Source organism: Drosophila yakuba, chromosome 3L (genome assembly GCF_016746365.2).
Source record: "Drosophila yakuba strain Tai18E2 chromosome 3L, Prin_Dyak_Tai18E2_2.1, whole genome shotgun sequence".
Lineage (NCBI taxonomy): Eukaryota > Metazoa > Arthropoda > Insecta > Diptera > Drosophilidae > Drosophila > Drosophila yakuba.
The window spans coordinates 12,505-29,637 of NC_052529.2; the positions used below are offsets into that span (position 1 = coordinate 12,505).

The window sequence follows — 17,133 nt, forward strand, 5'->3', positions numbered from 1 at the left end:
TCCCTGACTACGAACCTTAACAAACGTCGACATAAACCGCTCCCCAAAAAATGCAGCTCATACAACAAAATAGAAAGTTATGGCTGAATATTACGTATTCGAAATGACTTAAAATCTACATTAAAGCTATGGATGCGGGCTATTTCACTGAAACAATAATACCCAAGCGACAGCAAAGTGTCTTCATCTCTATCCTAATGACCTGCGAAACACGGACGAAGTACCCCCTCGACGACTCATCCCTGCTGACCCCGACGAAGCGCATATGAAGGATGTCACCCAACAAGACTAGCAAAGATGTATCTAGAAGCAGACGGACACGCGAAGGATCAAAGCGCGGCAAAAACATGACGAAACTAAGTCGACTTATTGCAGCAGCGTATGCACAACGTCACTTATCTGAACCATTTGCTGCAGATCCTTTTGCTGTAGATCCCTTGTAAGGTCCTGAAACAATCAGCGGCAATCTCCCCTAAAGCCGTACTCGATGACAAAAGACGACCCGACTTGGCGTAGTGGACAAACCAACTCATTGACACTTAGAACACAAAAAACATGCAATGTTTTGACGCAGTTTCCTTATTGGGATTCCCCCACGTTTTACAGACCCTAGGAGTGGTGCCACCGACCCGGCAAAAGGACGAAATAGAAACCTCTAAAACTGACTTTTTTCCCTCAGAAATGCAATATTGACGAAATCTCCGTTAAAGATTGTAATAATTTAATCAAAACATATAGCAGTGTAATATATAATAATATATATAAAAATGCACAAAGTTTCGATGCCGTCCCCATGTCAAGAAGCACCCTCGTTTTTATTGACCCTTGGTGCGGCGCTGCCGACCCGGCAAAAGGCCAAAATCGTGACCCCTAAATTCAACTTTTTTCCCGGTAGCAACTACAATATCCCTGAAAAAGAATAACAAATTAATAAAAGCATAAAACGATGAAATCCACAACTCACCTACTAGACGCAACAGAAAACGAAGTTTTTGGCAACTAAAACACTAAAAACGCATAATTTTTTGATGCCATTTCCATGCTAGGATGCCCCCTCGTCCTTCTGAATCCTAAGCGCGGCGCTGCTGGCCTGGCAAAAGGCCAAAAGCATGACCCCTGAATTCGACTTTTTTCCCGGCAGCAACAGTACACTGAAAACATCCCTGAAAAAGAACAAAATTAATTAATAAAAGCGTAAACTATGCAAATTTCTACCTCCCGACTTACGCAACGGAAAACGATGTTTTTGGCACCTAAAAACATTAAAAACATATAATGTTTTGATGCCGTTTCCATATCGGAATGCCCCCTCGCCCTCCTGAATTCTGGGTGTGGCGCTGCCGGCCCGGCAAAAGGTCAAAATGGTGACCCTCAAATTCGACCTTTTTATAATAGTAGTGGTATAATGAAAATATCCCTGAAGAAGTACAAAATTAACTAACAACAACAGAACACTAAATGCATATACAAACCTACCGACATACACGAACCTCCCCAACGATGCTTCTTATAAATCCATGGCACCGCTTTCCTTTCCAAATCCCACCGGACAAATTTAAAATCCTGGACAAACTGGACCTGCAAAAGAAAAGACAAAAAACTAAAATCGGACAAAACAAAACTAAACACATAGATATACTTATCTAATCCAATTCTCTGCATCCAATTCCATTGACATTTACGAGCGTCGGCCCAAAGCAAAGCATCTTGGCCCGGCGTCCACAAGATGCCTCCTTTCCCTGGCGAGACGACCCACAGAAGAGACGACCCTGGTGACTCCAAAGCAATGACGACGCTCTCGCTGATACTTTGATGAACTCCAGCTGAAGCGCAGCAACTCCCTGGACCCTGGAATTAGACGGCGACGCGGGAATCCACTGCGATTTGAAGAACTCCAGCTGAAATGCAGCAACTCCCTGGACCTTGAATTAAGACGGCGGCGCGGGAATCCACTGCGATTTGAACCATTTGAAGGCTGGCGATGAGACCCATGGGCGGGTTGGCAGCCTCCTGCAAACTAAAATCTAAATTGACGGCGGCGCGGGATCTCCACACGAAAATAAAACTCTGACGACTGGTGAAACTGCTAAACGCTGGCCCAACTCAAATTCAAAAGTTGCGCGCAGCCTGCGTGCTGCAAATAACTGGGACAGGCAGCTCCCATTCCCCACCGGCAAAGACTCCTGAGGCTCGGTGCTTCCGTCCTTCTGGCGGGGGTACCTGAAAATATAAATAAAAGTAAAATTAAACTCAAATAAATTGACTTATGCAAATTGCCTGAAATTCTAAAAAATGTAAACAAACCAAAAACCATATGTTAATGTTACCACCCACGCAATGTTTATAATTAAGAAAATACCAAATCATGTATATTTACCACACCTGTCCAACCCTTACACTCATCCCCAACATTGTACAAATTCAAAAACGAAAATAATTGTACCTAGAAATTGCACTCTGTGTAATCACAGGCAAATAAATGCGTGGATGCGGGGCAGAAATCATCATTCTGTCTTCCGTACTTTCACCAGAAACGTCAAAAAAAAAAGGTCCTGAAACAATCAGCGGCAATCTCCCCTAAAGCCGTACTCGATGACAAAAGACGACCCGACTTGGCGTAGTGGACAAACCAACTCATTGACACTTAGAACACAAAAAACATGCAATGTTTTGACGCAGTTTCCTTATTGGGATTCCCCCACGTTTTACAGACCCTAGGAGTGGTGCCACCGACCCGGCAAAAGGACGAAATAGAAACCTCTAAAACTGACTTTTTTCCCTCAGAAATGCAATATTGACGAAATCTCCGTTAAAGATTGTAATAATTTAATCAAAACATATAGCAGTGTAATATATAATAATATATATAAAAATGCACAAAGTTTCGATGCCGTCCCCATGTCAAGAAGCACCCTCGTTTTTATTGACCCTTGGTGCGGCGCTGCCGACCCGGCAAAAGGCCAAAATCGTGACCCCTAAATTCAACTTTTTTCCCGGTAGCAACTACAATATCCCTGAAAAAGAATAACAAATTAATAAAAGCATAAAACGATGAAATCCACAACTCACCTACTAGACGCAACAGAAAACGAAGTTTTTGGCAACTAAAACACTAAAAACGCATAATTTTTTGATGCCATTTCCATGCTAGGATGCCCCCTCGTCCTTCTGAATCCTAAGCGCGGCGCTGCTGGCCTGGCAAAAGGCCAAAAGCATGACCCCTGAATTCGACTTTTTTCCCGGCAGCAACAGTACACTGAAAACATCCCTGAAAAAGAACAAAATTAATTAATAAAAGCGTAAACTATGCAAATTTCTACCTCCCGACTTACGCAACGGAAAACGATGTTTTTGGCACCTAAAAACATTAAAAACATATAATGTTTTGATGCCGTTTCCATATCGGAATGCCCCCTCGCCCTCCTGAATTCTGGGTGTGGCGCTGCCGGCCCGGCAAAAGGTCAAAATGGTGACCCTCAAATTCGACCTTTTTATAATAGTAGTGGTATAATGAAAATATCCCTGAAGAAGTACAAAATTAACTAACAACAACAGAACACTAAATGCATATACAAACCTACCGACATACACGAACCTCCCCAACGATGCTTCTTATAAATCCATGGCACCGCTTTCCTTTCCAAATCCCACCGGACAAATTTAAAATCCTGGACAAACTGGACCTGCAAAAGAAAAGACAAAAAACTAAAATCGGACAAAACAAAACTAAACACATAGATATACTTATCTAATCCAATTCTCTGCATCCAATTCCATTGACATTTACGAGCGTCGGCCCAAAGCAAAGCATCTTGGCCCGGCGTCCACAAGATGCCTCCTTTCCCTGGCGAGACGACCCACAGAAGAGACGACCCTGGTGACTCCAAAGCAATGACGACGCTCTCGCTGATACTTTGATGAACTCCAGCTGAAGCGCAGCAACTCCCTGGACCCTGGAATTAGACGGCGACGCGGGAATCCACTGCGATTTGAAGAACTCCAGCTGAAATGCAGCAACTCCCTGGACCTTGAATTAAGACGGCGGCGCGGGAATCCACTGCGATTTGAACCATTTGAAGGCTGGCGATGAGACCCATGGGCGGGTTGGCAGCCTCCTGCAAACTAAAATCTAAATTGACGGCGGCGCGGGATCTCCACACGAAAATAAAACTCTGACGACTGGTGAAACTGCTAAACGCTGGCCCAACTCAAATTCAAAAGTTGCGCGCAGCCTGCGTGCTGCAAATAACTGGGACAGGCAGCTCCCATTCCCCACCGGCAAAGACTCCTGAGGCTCGGTGCTTCCGTCCTTCTGGCGGGGGTACCTGAAAATATAAATAAAAGTAAAATTAAACTCAAATAAATTGACTTATGCAAATTGCCTGAAATTCTAAAAAATGTAAACAAACCAAAAACCATATGTTAATGTTACCACCCACGCAATGTTTATAATTAAGAAAATACCAAATCATGTATATTTACCACACCTGTCCAACCCTTACACTCATCCCCAACATTGTACAAATTCAAAAACGAAAATAATTGTACCTAGAAATTGCACTCTGTGTAATCACAGGCAAATAAATGCGTGGATGCGGGGCAGAAATCATCATTCTGTCTTCCGTACTTTCACCAGAAACGTCAAAAACTTAATACCCCAATAGACGAACGCACTCTATGAGTTTTTCGGAAGTGGTGGGGACCGGGGTGTGGATCCTGATCGGCACCAATTACAACCGGGCAAGCACAAAAAATGACAGGGATAGCTTTACTATAAAACGCCAATAAAAAAGCATGTGTGCCACAATTTGCGACCCCAACCCTTTCCCCCCTACCCCCCATCTTTAAAAGTAAGGCGGCCAAAGTATTGTCGAGGAAATAAAAGCCCCCGCACCCAGTCGAGAGTGAAAGGCCTCTGCACGCAGCGCACCGCGCAACTGAAATTGCCCCCCTCCCCCAAAAATCGGCTACCGAACTGCCCCCGTGGCAAATAGTTCACAGAGCGCAGGCCCCCCTATTCATATAGAAATGTTAGGGAAATCGTGCCACTTTTGGAAAAGCTAAATTACTCAGCAGGGGTAGACAGTTTTACAACAAAAACATCTATAGGAAACGGGGTAACTATCCAGGCGAAAGACTTGACTGCACATAGAACAATTAAAGACATACTAGCTAAAAGTGGTATCCCATTCTACTCAACCAGAATAAATCTGAAAGGGGTTTCAGAGTTGTTATTCGTCACCTGCACCTCTACCCCTTGCTCGTGGATCAATAGCGAGCTGCAGAAGCTCGGCCACCAGACTAAGTTCACAAGGAACATGACAAACCTGCAACTGGTGGCCCGATGCGGATGCATGAGGTAGAAATCGCCTCGGTCATGGACGGAAGCCACCTTCGGATCCTCTCCATTAAACAACTAGGCGGACAAAAGTGGAAATAGAAAGGAAAAACAGGACAAGGGAACCGGTCCAGTGTTCAGGTGCCAGGGCTTCAGGCATGCTAGGAACACATGCATGAAGCCCCAAGGTGCATGAAGTGCGCTGGCCAGCATTGGTCTAGTGAGTGCACCAAACCCAGATCAACCCCCGCCACCTGCTCAAACTGCAAGGAAACCACATCAGCGCATACAAGGGGTGCCCTGCCTATAAGGCAGAAAAGCAAAAACTAGCAGTAAACAGGATAGATTTTCATAAAATTAGGAAACGATGGACGCTAAAACGAACAATTACGAACGACAGCCCCTCCCCTTCAACAAAACCCCCCGACTACCATATAGCACCAAAGCAGCCGAAACCCGAAAGGAAGCCGCCAGGAATTGAAATGAATCCTTTCCGGCAAAATATTAAGGATGCAGACCATATCATATACGACCTACAACACACGATGCCGCCATTCAAAAACGGCTGAATAAATGGCGCCGAAATGCGGACAAGGGACCACAAAAAATAGGATAAACTCTAAGGACAATTCCAAGCGCGACCCCCAAAGACCCAAGAAACCCGGCACAAAGACACCTCGAGGCCTTCAACGACAAGCTACGCAAGGAAGGAGTGATACCAAAGACCAAGCTCGAGATGGAATGACGACAAGCCCCAGGAGGGGTGACGACGGCAGCCCGCCAACAACAAGCAGAGCTGCCAGACTAAACTTCAGACCAAGAACGATAAAGGAAGCCACCGTCGAGCCTGAGGCCGGGCAAAAGCACTCGCAAAGAGGACCTCCTGATGACCTGAACCTTGCGCAACGCGTACTGGCAATGGAGAAGAAAATTGACGCACTAACGGAACTCCTATTCAAAAGCCTCGGAACCAACAAAAATCTGACCACAGTACATCCCATGTCCTTCTAAAAACCATAAACCATAAACCATACAAATCTACGCAAAATAAACTAGCACCATGACATCAAACACTAACAATACACACTCTATCAATACCCTCAAAATAGGGTATTGGAACTCCTGTGGAGTCTCCAACAAAAAAGACGAGCTGGAAGCCTTCATAAAAAAGAGGGTATCCAGATCATGATGGTTACAGAAACTAAGCTAGAACGGAATTCCACGATACTCAACTTCAAAGGTTTCCACACCTACCTCGCACAAAACCCAACAGCACACAGGAAAGGCGGCACGGCCACCATTGTCAGCCAATCTGTCCGACACACCTGCCTAAATCCCATCGAGACAGAGTTCTTGCAAAGTGCACCCATAGCCCTAATCCCCTCAAACTGCATCCGCGCAAACATGACAATTGTTGCCCCAATCTATTGCCCGCCGGTGTATAAGTGGACTCCAGAAAACTTCCAAAAGCTCTTCAGCCACTTTGAAACGCTGCTGGATGGCAAGTCCAAATTTATCCTTGGCGGCGACTGGAACAGCAAGCACAGGTGTTGGGGAAACTACTCATCCTGCGAAAGGGGTAGATCTCTAATGCAGGCTATTATGCAAAATAAAGGCCTCGACGTAGTCGCCACCGGACAAGCCACCCATTTTCCTTTCGATAGGAGAAAACAACCGTCTGCCCTTGACTTTGCTATATGCAAGGGACTCCGCAAACGAATCTCAAGGACCTTCTCCTCCAATGACCTCAGTTCCGACCACCTCCCGATCCAAATAATCCTCGATCCCGACGAAGTACATTTCAAAAAGACAACTAATGCTATATTAAATAGGAACACAAACATGACTAAATTCAAGAAAATTTTAGAAGATAAAATGTTGCTAAATACAGAAATACGGACTGGACAGGACATTGACGATTGCATTGATATCTTTCTCAATAACATAAAATCTGCAGCCAGCGAAGCCACCCCAAAAACCGCCATCAAAACAACCCAAGGGAAAATTACCGAAGGAAGGAATCAAACTCCAATCTGGATACTGCTACCTCTCGTCTTCTGGAAGAAAAAAAGGAGTTAAATAGGATCTTCAGATCAGCAGGAACGGAAGAGGCTAAAAGGTGGTTCAAGGCAGCGCAAAACAGACTGGCAAAGGAAATAAGAAAAATCAAAACAAGCCAAATCAACACTAAGCTACAACACATCGACCCAACAGACAGATATAGGATGCAGAAACTATGGAAATGGACCAATGACGTCAAGAAACAGCCGCAACCCATCTGGCCACTGAAGAAGGACGTCGACTGCACAAGCTCAAGGTCAGCTAGCCCCTGGACTAGGACGCTTGAGGAAAGAGCGGAAGCATTCGCCTCCCACCTAGAATCGCGCTTCAAGGCAAACCAAAGGAACAACACTGACGACCGGGAAAACATCAAAAAAGAACTGGACAAATACAAATCAATGAAGCTGCGGGACGAATCAGGCAGCAGCAGACCCCAACCTGTTACTCTAGCCGAACTGGACGTGCTGATCAAATCTCTAGAACCAAAGAAAGCCCCGGGCGCTGACAACATTAGCAACAAGGTCATTGGCAACCTCCCAAAAAAGGCCAAGATTTACCTCATCCTCATTTATAATAAAATGCTTAACACTGGCTACTTTCCAAAAAAGTGGAAGCATGCCTGTATTTCCATGATTTTAAAACCCGGAAAATCGCCTTCACTTCTTAACTCCTACCGACCCATTAGTCTGCTCTCTGGACTATCCAAGATTTTCGAGCGCATTATCCTAAACAGACTATTTAAAATCGAATCCTTCTCCAAAGCAATCCCAAATCACCAATTTGGTTTCAGAAAAGGACACGGGGCGGAACATCAACTAGCCAGAGTCACAAAATTCATCCTAGAAGCCTACGAGGAAAAGGAAGTATGCTCAGCCACTTTCCTAGACATAACGGAAGCATTTGACAGAGTATGGCACGACGGACTACTCCTTAAACTAACAAAACTCATCCCTAACCAATTGTTCATACTACTGGAATCATATCTGACAGACAGGACTTTCCAGGTCAGAGTCAACAACGAAACGTCCTCCAGAATTGGCACCATCAATGCGGGAGTGCCTCAAGGCAGTATTCTGGGACCAGTCCTGTACTCAATATACACATCGGACATGCCACCCCCTATCCTTAAAGGATACATTCGCAACATATCTCTACCTGACTACCAACCTAAGAATATCATCCTCGCAACCTACGCAGACGACACCATAATTATAAGCCGCTCAAACAACCCTCGGACCGCAATAAACATAAATCAAACGTACATAAATACATTTTGTAGATGGGCAAAGAAATGGGATATTGCAATAAATGGAAAGAAGACAGGCCACGTCTTATTTTCCCTTAAAGAAAAACAGAAAACATTTACACCCCCCCTACCGTTGACGGGCAAAGGGCCACCAAACTCAGCAAACACGGCTATCTTGGAGTTACACTTGATCGTAAGCTGACTTTTGGGGCGCACCTCATCCTGCTAAAAGGGAAAATTATAGCCGCATATAAAAGACTGGAATGGCTTATAGGTAAAAATAGTCACCTACCTAAAAAGACAAAACTACTCCTGTGGAAGCAAATTATTTCCCCCATATGGCATTATGCCATTGCGATCTGGGGGTCCCTCACATCAGCCACCCAAACCAAAAAAATACAAACCCTAGAAAACAAACTCATAAGAAGGATCATAAATGCAAACAGATACACCAAACAATTAACAATTAGGGAAAAATATAATATAAAATCCTTTGACGAAGTATTTGACCAAGCCAGCAAACGATATGCCAACTCTATTGCCGACCACGAAAACCCACTAATAAAAGAACTACTGACAAAATCCTACAAGCCCATTAGACTGGCAGCAAGTAGAACTAGGTATGTAAATCAATACACAAAATACCTACTGCCTCTCCTACAAAACATCCCAAAGCCTCCTGACGAACCCACGTACAAATCACTATACAGTTACACGGATATAGAGGAATTAGAAATAGTCTCTAAATTAAGGTACGACTATAGACAGACCCTTCCTACTCTTCTTCAACTGGAGGACGAAGAAATGGAAGCGAGAGACTGTAAAGCAGAGGAAGAAAGGAAGGAAAGGGAAAAAGAAGAAAGGAAAAAAGCCCTGGAGAAAGGACCACCAGATAGATGGTGCGAATTACTCATAAACAAATTCAGCAAAATGTACAAGAAAGGAATGATCACCAAAGAAAGGGTCATGGAACTAATGCTCGGCCAACCCCCCACAGTGATCAAACTAGTCATCCCTGACTACGAACCTTAACAAACGTCGACATAAACCGCTCCCCAAAAAATGCAGCTCATACAACAAAATAGAAAGTTATGGCTGAATATTACGTATTCGAAATGACTTAAAATCTACATTAAAGCTATGGATGCGGGCTATTTCACTGAAACAATAATACCCAAGCGACAGCAAAGTGTCTTCATCTCTATCCTAATGACCTGCGAAACACGGACGAAGTACCCCCTCGACGACTCATCCCTGCTGACCCCGACGAAGCGCATATGAAGGATGTCACCCAACAAGACTAGCAAAGATGTATCTAGAAGCAGACGGACACGCGAAGGATCAAAGCGCGGCAAAAACATGACGAAACTAAGTCGACTTATTGCAGCAGCGTATGCACAACGTCACTTATCTGAACCATTTGCTGCAGATCCTTTTGCTGTAGATCCCTTGTAAGGTCCTGAAACAATCAGCGGCAATCTCCCCTAAAGCCGTACTCGATGACAAAAGACGACCCGACTTGGCGTAGTGGACAAACCAACTCATTGACACTTAGAACACAAAAAACATGCAATGTTTTGACGCAGTTTCCTTATTGGGATTCCCCCACGTTTTACAGACCCTAGGAGTGGTGCCACCGACCCGGCAAAAGGACGAAATAGAAACCTCTAAAACTGACTTTTTTCCCTCAGAAATGCAATATTGACGAAATCTCCGTTAAAGATTGTAATAATTTAATCAAAACATATAGCAGTGTAATATATAATAATATATATAAAAATGCACAAAGTTTCGATGCCGTCCCCATGTCAAGAAGCACCCTCGTTTTTATTGACCCTTGGTGCGGCGCTGCCGACCCGGCAAAAGGCCAAAATCGTGACCCCTAAATTCAACTTTTTCCCGGTAGCAACTACAATATCCCTGAAAAAGAATAACAAATTAATAAAAGCATAAAACGACGAAATCCACAACTCACCTACTAGACGCAACAGAAAACGAAGTTTTTGGCAACTAAAACACTAAAAACGCATAATTTTTTGATGCCATTTCCATGCTAGGATGCCCCCTCGTCCTTCTGAATCCTAAGCGCGGCGCTGCTGGCCTGGCAAAAGGCCAAAAGCATGACCCCTGAATTCGACTTTTTTCCCGGCAGCAACAGTACACTGAAAACATCCCTGAAAAAGAACAAAATTAATTAATAAAAGCGTAAACTATGCAAATTTCTACCTCCCGACTTACGCAACGGAAAACGATGTTTTTGGCACCTAAAAACATTAAAAACATATAATGTTTTGATGCCGTTTCCATATCGGAATGCCCCCTCGCCCTCCTGAATTCTGGGTGTGGCGCTGCCGGCCCGGCAAAAGGTCAAAATGGTGACCCTCAAATTCGACCTTTTTATAATAGTAGTGGTATAATGAAAATATCCCTGAAGAAGTACAAAATTAACTAACAACAACAGAACACTAAATGCATATACAAACCTACCGACATACACGAACCTCCCCAACGATGCTTCTTATAAATCCATGGCACCGCTTTCCTTTCCAAATCCCACCGGACAAATTTAAAATCCTGGACAAACTGGACCTGCAAAAGAAAAGACAAAAAACTAAAATCGGACAAAACAAAACTAAACACATAGATATACTTATCTAATCCAATTCTCTGCATCCAATTCCATTGACATTTACGAGCGTCGGCCCAAAGCAAAGCATCTTGGCCCGGCGTCCACAAGATGCCTCCTTTCCCTGGCGAGACGACCCACAGAAGAGACGACCCTGGTGACTCCAAAGCAATGACGACGCTCTCGCTGATACTTTGATGAACTCCAGCTGAAGCGCAGCAACTCCCTGGACCCTGGAATTAGACGGCGACGCGGGAATCCACTGCGATTTGAAGAACTCCAGCTGAAATGCAGCAACTCCCTGGACCTTGAATTAAGACGGCGGCGCGGGAATCCACTGCGATTTGAACCATTTGAAGGCTGGCGATGAGACCCATGGGCGGGTTGGCAGCCTCCTGCAAACTAAAATCTAAATTGACGGCGGCGCGGGATCTCCACACGAAAATAAAACTCTGACGACTGGTGAAACTGCTAAACGCTGGCCCAACTCAAATTCAAAAGTTGCGCGCAGCCTGCGTGCTGCAAATAACTGGGACAGGCAGCTCCCATTCCCACCGGCAAAGACTCCTGAGGCTCGGTGCTTCCGTCCTTCTGGCGGGGGTACCTGAAAATATAAATAAAAGTAAAATTAAACTCAAATAAATTGACTTATGCAAATTGCCTGAAATTCTAAAAAATGTAAACAAACCAAAAACCATATGTTAATGTTACCACCCACGCAATGTTTATAATTAAGAAAATACCAAATCATGTATATTTACCACACCTGTCCAACCCTTACACTCATCCCCAACATTGTACAAATTCAAAAACGAAAATAATTGTACCTAGAAATTGCACTCTGTGTAATCACAGGCAAATAAATGCGTGGATGCGGGGCAGAAATCATCATTCTGTCTTCCGTACTTTCACCAGAAACGTCAAAAAAAAAAAAAAATAGCAAAGTTAATAAAAGATATTTTAAATTGCCTAAAATTGTTTATAACAATTACAATTTAAAATACAATCGAAAGTAAAAGCAAACGAAAAATAAACGGGACAGTTAAGTGAAAATCTCCGCAAGTGAAAAGACAAAAGCAAAGTCCAAATAGCAAAGTTAATAAAAGATATTTTTAAATTGCCTAAAATTGTTTATAACAATTACAATTTAAAATACAATCGAAAGTACAAAGCAAACGAAAAATAAACGGGACATTAAAGTGAAAATCTCCACAAGTGGAAAGACAAAAAATTCCCGGCGGGAAAATTTATACAGAAACAATTTGACAAACAATTTTCATAAACAATTAAAATAAACATTTTAAAAAAAAGCATATAAATTCGGTGATTTCGGTGAAATATTTTGAGACAAATCGACAAACCCAGCGAGCTGCAGATTTTAATAAAGAAGTGGAGCCATAAAGAAGAACCATAAAGAGGAGCTATAAAGAGAAACCATAAAGGAGAACCATAAAGAAGAACCCTAACGTCGCAAAGAAGGAAGAACGCAAAAAAGAGGCAAAGACGGACTAGCAAAGAAAAGGAATCGTACCAAAGGACCCGCCAAAACCAAAGTCAGGGTATTTATACCACAAAAAGTATCGTTCCTTTACATATAGTCAGCAGATATTATGGCCAAATAATTCTCTCTGACGACTCTTCAAATGACGAGGCGCTCTCTCTTTTCTCGAGCCCAGAAAGACAAAATACCCCTTTCTACCTGGAAATCTCGCCCATGTCCCATAATTCTAACAACTCTCAGTTTAATATCAGTTTAATAAACATGAAAAAATCGTCTTCCAACTCTGCAATTAACAGTCTAAAAAACCCTTCCGAGGCTGCTATAAAAATTATAAATTCACTTACATATAAGGGGAAAGAGAATAGAGAAAACAAAAATGCCCAAAAAGACCCGCTCTTCCTTACTAATACTAATAAAGAAACAGCTGGCGCCAAAAGTAGCGTCTCAAATGGGCCAGTGGTTTCCCCTCTTTCTATCACACATACAAATAGGGGGAAAAAATTGACAACAGCTCACAACACCAACGCAGCTGAAACTACTAATACCAACACGGATGACAAAAAGAGCGGCGCTCTTAGAAATTTCCCTTTCCCCACACATGAAGACAACAGCATGGAGAGAAACCTCAGCACATCTACAAAAATTGGCTCTAAAAGCATTTCCCCTCACTCTCTCTCACCTACACACACAAGCAAGGTTATTAACATAAGCACAAACAGCCGCTCAAAAAGTCCCGCGCTTGCAAATGCTGACACACTACATAAACTAGCCAATATATATGACAATAGCAGGGACCACAACCAAGGTGAAACACAACATAAATTAATAACTCGCAATACTTTTTTCCAAAACTTATATCCTAAACCTGACATTTCCAAACTAAGCTTAAAAAAGAAACCCACCATTCTCGCGGAAACTACAAAAAATAAAAGAATCTCCCCCCAACTGAAAGGCGCTTCTTTGTGTTCCCCTGTTCAGACTAATTTAAATTTCAAAGTCACCACTACACACTCCATGGGTAACACATCTGCATCCAGAACCCTCAACCGGCCTGCAGCCAAGCGGGACCTTTTTAATTCACCCCCCAATAGCACGAACGCACTGCCTATGAGTTTTTCGGAAGTGGTGGCCGGAACCGGTCCAGGAATTGTGGCATCCTCTGATCCGGCACCAATTACGAAAACCCCGGGCAAGCGCACAAATACCAACATGGACAGGGATAGCTTTAGCTATAAAACGCCCAATAAAAAAGCATGTGTGCCCACCAATTTTGCGACCCCAAACCCTTTCCCCCCCCTAGCCACCCCCATCTTTAAAAGTAAGGCGGCCAAAAGTATTGTCGAGGAAATAAAAGCCCCCCGCCACCCAGTCGAGAGTGAAAAGGCCTCTGCACGCAGCGCACCGGCGCAAACTGAAATTGCCCCCCCTCCCCCCAAAAATCCGGCTACCGAACTGCCCCCGTGGCAAATAGTTCCACAGAGCCGCAGGGCCCCCCCTATTCATATAGAAAATGTTAGGGAAATCGTGCCACTTTTGGAAAAGCTAAATTACTCAGCAGGGGTAGACAGTTTTACAACAAAAACATCTATAGGAAACGGGGTAACTATCCAGGCGAAAGACTTGACTGCACATAGAACAATTAAAGACATACTAGCTAAAAGTGGTATCCCATTCTACTCAAACCAGAATAAATCTGAAAGGGGTTTCAGAGTTGTTATTCGTCACCTGCACCCCTCTACCCCTTGCTCGTGGATCAATAGCGAGCTGCAGAAGCTCGGCCACCAGACTAAGTTCACAAGGAACATGACAAACCCTGCAACTGGTGGCCCGATGCGGATGCATGAGGTAGAAATCGCCTCGGTCATGGACGGAAGCCACCTTCGGATCCTCTCCATTAAACAACTAGGCGGACAAAAAGTGGAAATAGAAAGGAAAAACAGGACAAGGGAACCGGTCCAGTGTTTCAGGTGCCAGGGCTTCAGGCATGCTAGGAACACATGCATGAAGCCCCCAAGGTGCATGAAGTGCGCTGGCCAGCATTGGTCTAGTGAGTGCACCAAACCCAGATCAACCCCCGCCACCTGCTCAAACTGCCAAGGAAACCACATCAGCGCATACAAGGGGTGCCCTGCCTATAAGGCAGAAAAGCAAAAACTAGCAGTAAACAGGATAGATTTTCATAAAATTAGGACAACGATGGACGCTAAAACGAACAATTACGAACGACAGCCCCCCTCCCCTTCAACAAAACCCCCCGACTACCATATAGCACCAAAGCAGCCGAAACCCGAAAGGAAGCCGCCAGGAAGTTTGAAATGAATCCTTTCCGGCAAAATATTAAGGATGCCAGACCATATCATATACGACCTACAACACACGATGCCGCCATTCAAAAACGGCTGAATAAATGGCGCCGAAATGCGGACAAGGGACCCACAAAAAATAGGATAAACTCTAAGGACAATTCCAAGCCGCGACCCCCAAAGACCCCAAGAAACCCGGCACAAAGACACCTCGAGGCCTTCAACGACAAGCTACGCAAGGAAAGGAGTGATACCAAAGACCAAGCTCGAGATGGAATGACGACAAGCCCCAGGAGGGGTGACGACGGCAGCCCGCCAACAACAAGCAGAGCTGCCAGACTAAACTTCAGACCAAGAACGATAAAGGAAGCCACCGTCGAGCCTGAGGCCGGGCAAAAGCACTCGCAAAGAGGACCTCCTGATGACCTGAACCTTGCGCAACGCGTACTGGCAATGGAGAAGAAAATTGACGCACTAACGGAACTCCTATTCAAAAGCCTCGGAACCAACAAAAATCTGACCACAGTACATCCCATGTCCTTCTAAAAACCATAAACCATAAACCATACAAATCTACGCAAAATAAACTAGCACCATGACATCAAACACTAACAATACACACTCTATCAATACCCTCAAAATAGGGTATTGGAACTCCTGTGGAGTCTCCAACAAAAAAGACGAGCTGGAAGCCTTCATAAAAAAAGAGGGTATCCAGATCATGATGGTTACAGAAACTAAGCTAGAACGGAATTCCACGATACTCAACTTCAAAGGTTTCCACACCTACCTCGCACAAAACCCAACAGCACACAGGAAAGGCGGCACGGCCACCATTGTCAGCCAATCTGTCCGACACACCTGCCTAAATCCCATCGAGACAGAGTTCTTGCAAAGTGCACCCATAGCCCTAATCCCCTCAAACTGCATCCGCGCAAACATGACAATTGTTGCCCCAATCTATTGCCCGCCGGTGTATAAGTGGACTCCAGAAAACTTCCAAAAGCTCTTCAGCCACTTTGAAACGCTGCTGGATGGCAAGTCCAAATTTATCCTTGGCGGCGACTGGAACAGCAAGCACAGGTGTTGGGGAAACTACTCATCCTGCGAAAGGGGTAGATCTCTAATGCAGGCTATTATGCAAAATAAAGGCCTCGACGTAGTCGCCACCGGACAAGCCACCCATTTTCCTTTCGATAGGAGAAAACAACCGTCTGCCCTTGACTTTGCTATATGCAAGGGACTCCGCAAACGAATCTCAAGGACCTTCTCCTCCAATGACCTCAGTTCCGACCACCTCCCGATCCAAATAATCCTCGATCCCGACGAAGTACATTTCAAAAAGACAACTAATGCTATATTAAATAGGAACACAAACATGACTAAATTCAAGAAAATTTTAGAAGATAAAATGTTGCTAAATACAGAAATACGGACTGGACAGGACATTGACGATTGCATTGATATCTTTCTCAATAACATAAAATCTGCAGCCAGCGAAGCCACCCCCAAAAACCGCCATCAAAACAACCCAAGGGAAAATTACCGAAGGAAGGAATCAAACTCCAATCTGGATACTGCTACCTCTCGTCTTCTGGAAGAAAAAAAGGAGTTAAATAGGATCTTCAGATCAGCAGGAACGGAAGAGGCTAAAAGGTGGTTCAAGGCAGCGCAAAACAGACTGGCAAAGGAAATAAGAAAAATCAAAACAAGCCAAATCAACACTAAGCTACAACACATCGACCCAACAGACAGATATAGGATGCAGAAACTATGGAAATGGACCAATGACGTCAAGAAACAGCCGCAACCCATCTGGCCACTGAAGAAGGACGTCGACTGCACAAGCTCAAGGTCAGCTAGCCCCTGGACTAGGACGCTTGAGGAAAGAGCGGAAGCATTCGCCTCCCACCTAGAATCGCGCTTCAAGGCAAACCAAAGGAACAACACTGACGACCGGGAAAACATCAAAAAAGAACTGGACAAATACAAATCAATGAAGCTGCGGGACGAATCAGGCAGCAGCAGACCCCAACCTGTTACTCTAGCCGAACTGGA

General features: G+C 44.3%; 1 protein-coding gene, 1 long non-coding RNA gene and 1 pseudogene across 10 annotated transcripts; 2 read left to right on the forward strand and 1 right to left on the reverse strand.

The window, feature by feature from the left end:
• Positions 1 to 700: 700 nt before the first annotated feature.
• Positions 701 to 2,491, reverse strand: LOC120321564. Of its 9 annotated transcripts, none has more exons than XR_005561248.2 (5): positions 1,640 to 2,491; positions 1,473 to 1,578; positions 1,228 to 1,417; positions 965 to 1,163; positions 701 to 909 (listed from the first exon to the last, which is right to left on the reverse strand). It is a non-coding gene; the product is annotated as an uncharacterized LOC120321564 (long non-coding RNA). The 9 variants fall into 9 exon arrangements; XR_005561246.2 differs by having other exon boundaries at positions 1,477 to 1,578; positions 1,640 to 2,420; XR_005561245.2 differs by having other exon boundaries at positions 1,477 to 2,220; positions 2,305 to 2,322.
• A 2,186-nt stretch (positions 2,492 to 4,677) lies between these two features.
• On the forward strand, positions 4,678 to 11,797 carry LOC122319572 (annotated as a pseudogene).
• A 3,076-nt stretch (positions 11,798 to 14,873) lies between these two features.
• LOC122319597 lies at positions 14,874 to 15,621 on the forward strand. The gene has a single exon (XM_043207062.1). The coding sequence runs from the start codon at positions 15,088 to 15,090 to the stop codon at positions 15,619 to 15,621; it is 534 nt and encodes a 177-aa protein (XP_043062997.1). The 5' UTR covers positions 14,874 to 15,087.
• Positions 15,622 to 17,133: the final 1,512 nt, after the last annotated feature.

Bases quoted from the DNA above. Each gene is read 5' to 3' on its own strand.
- LOC122319597 (XM_043207062.1), top strand. From the start codon at position 15,088: ATGAATCCTTTCCGGCAAAATATTAAGGATGCCAGACCATATCATATA.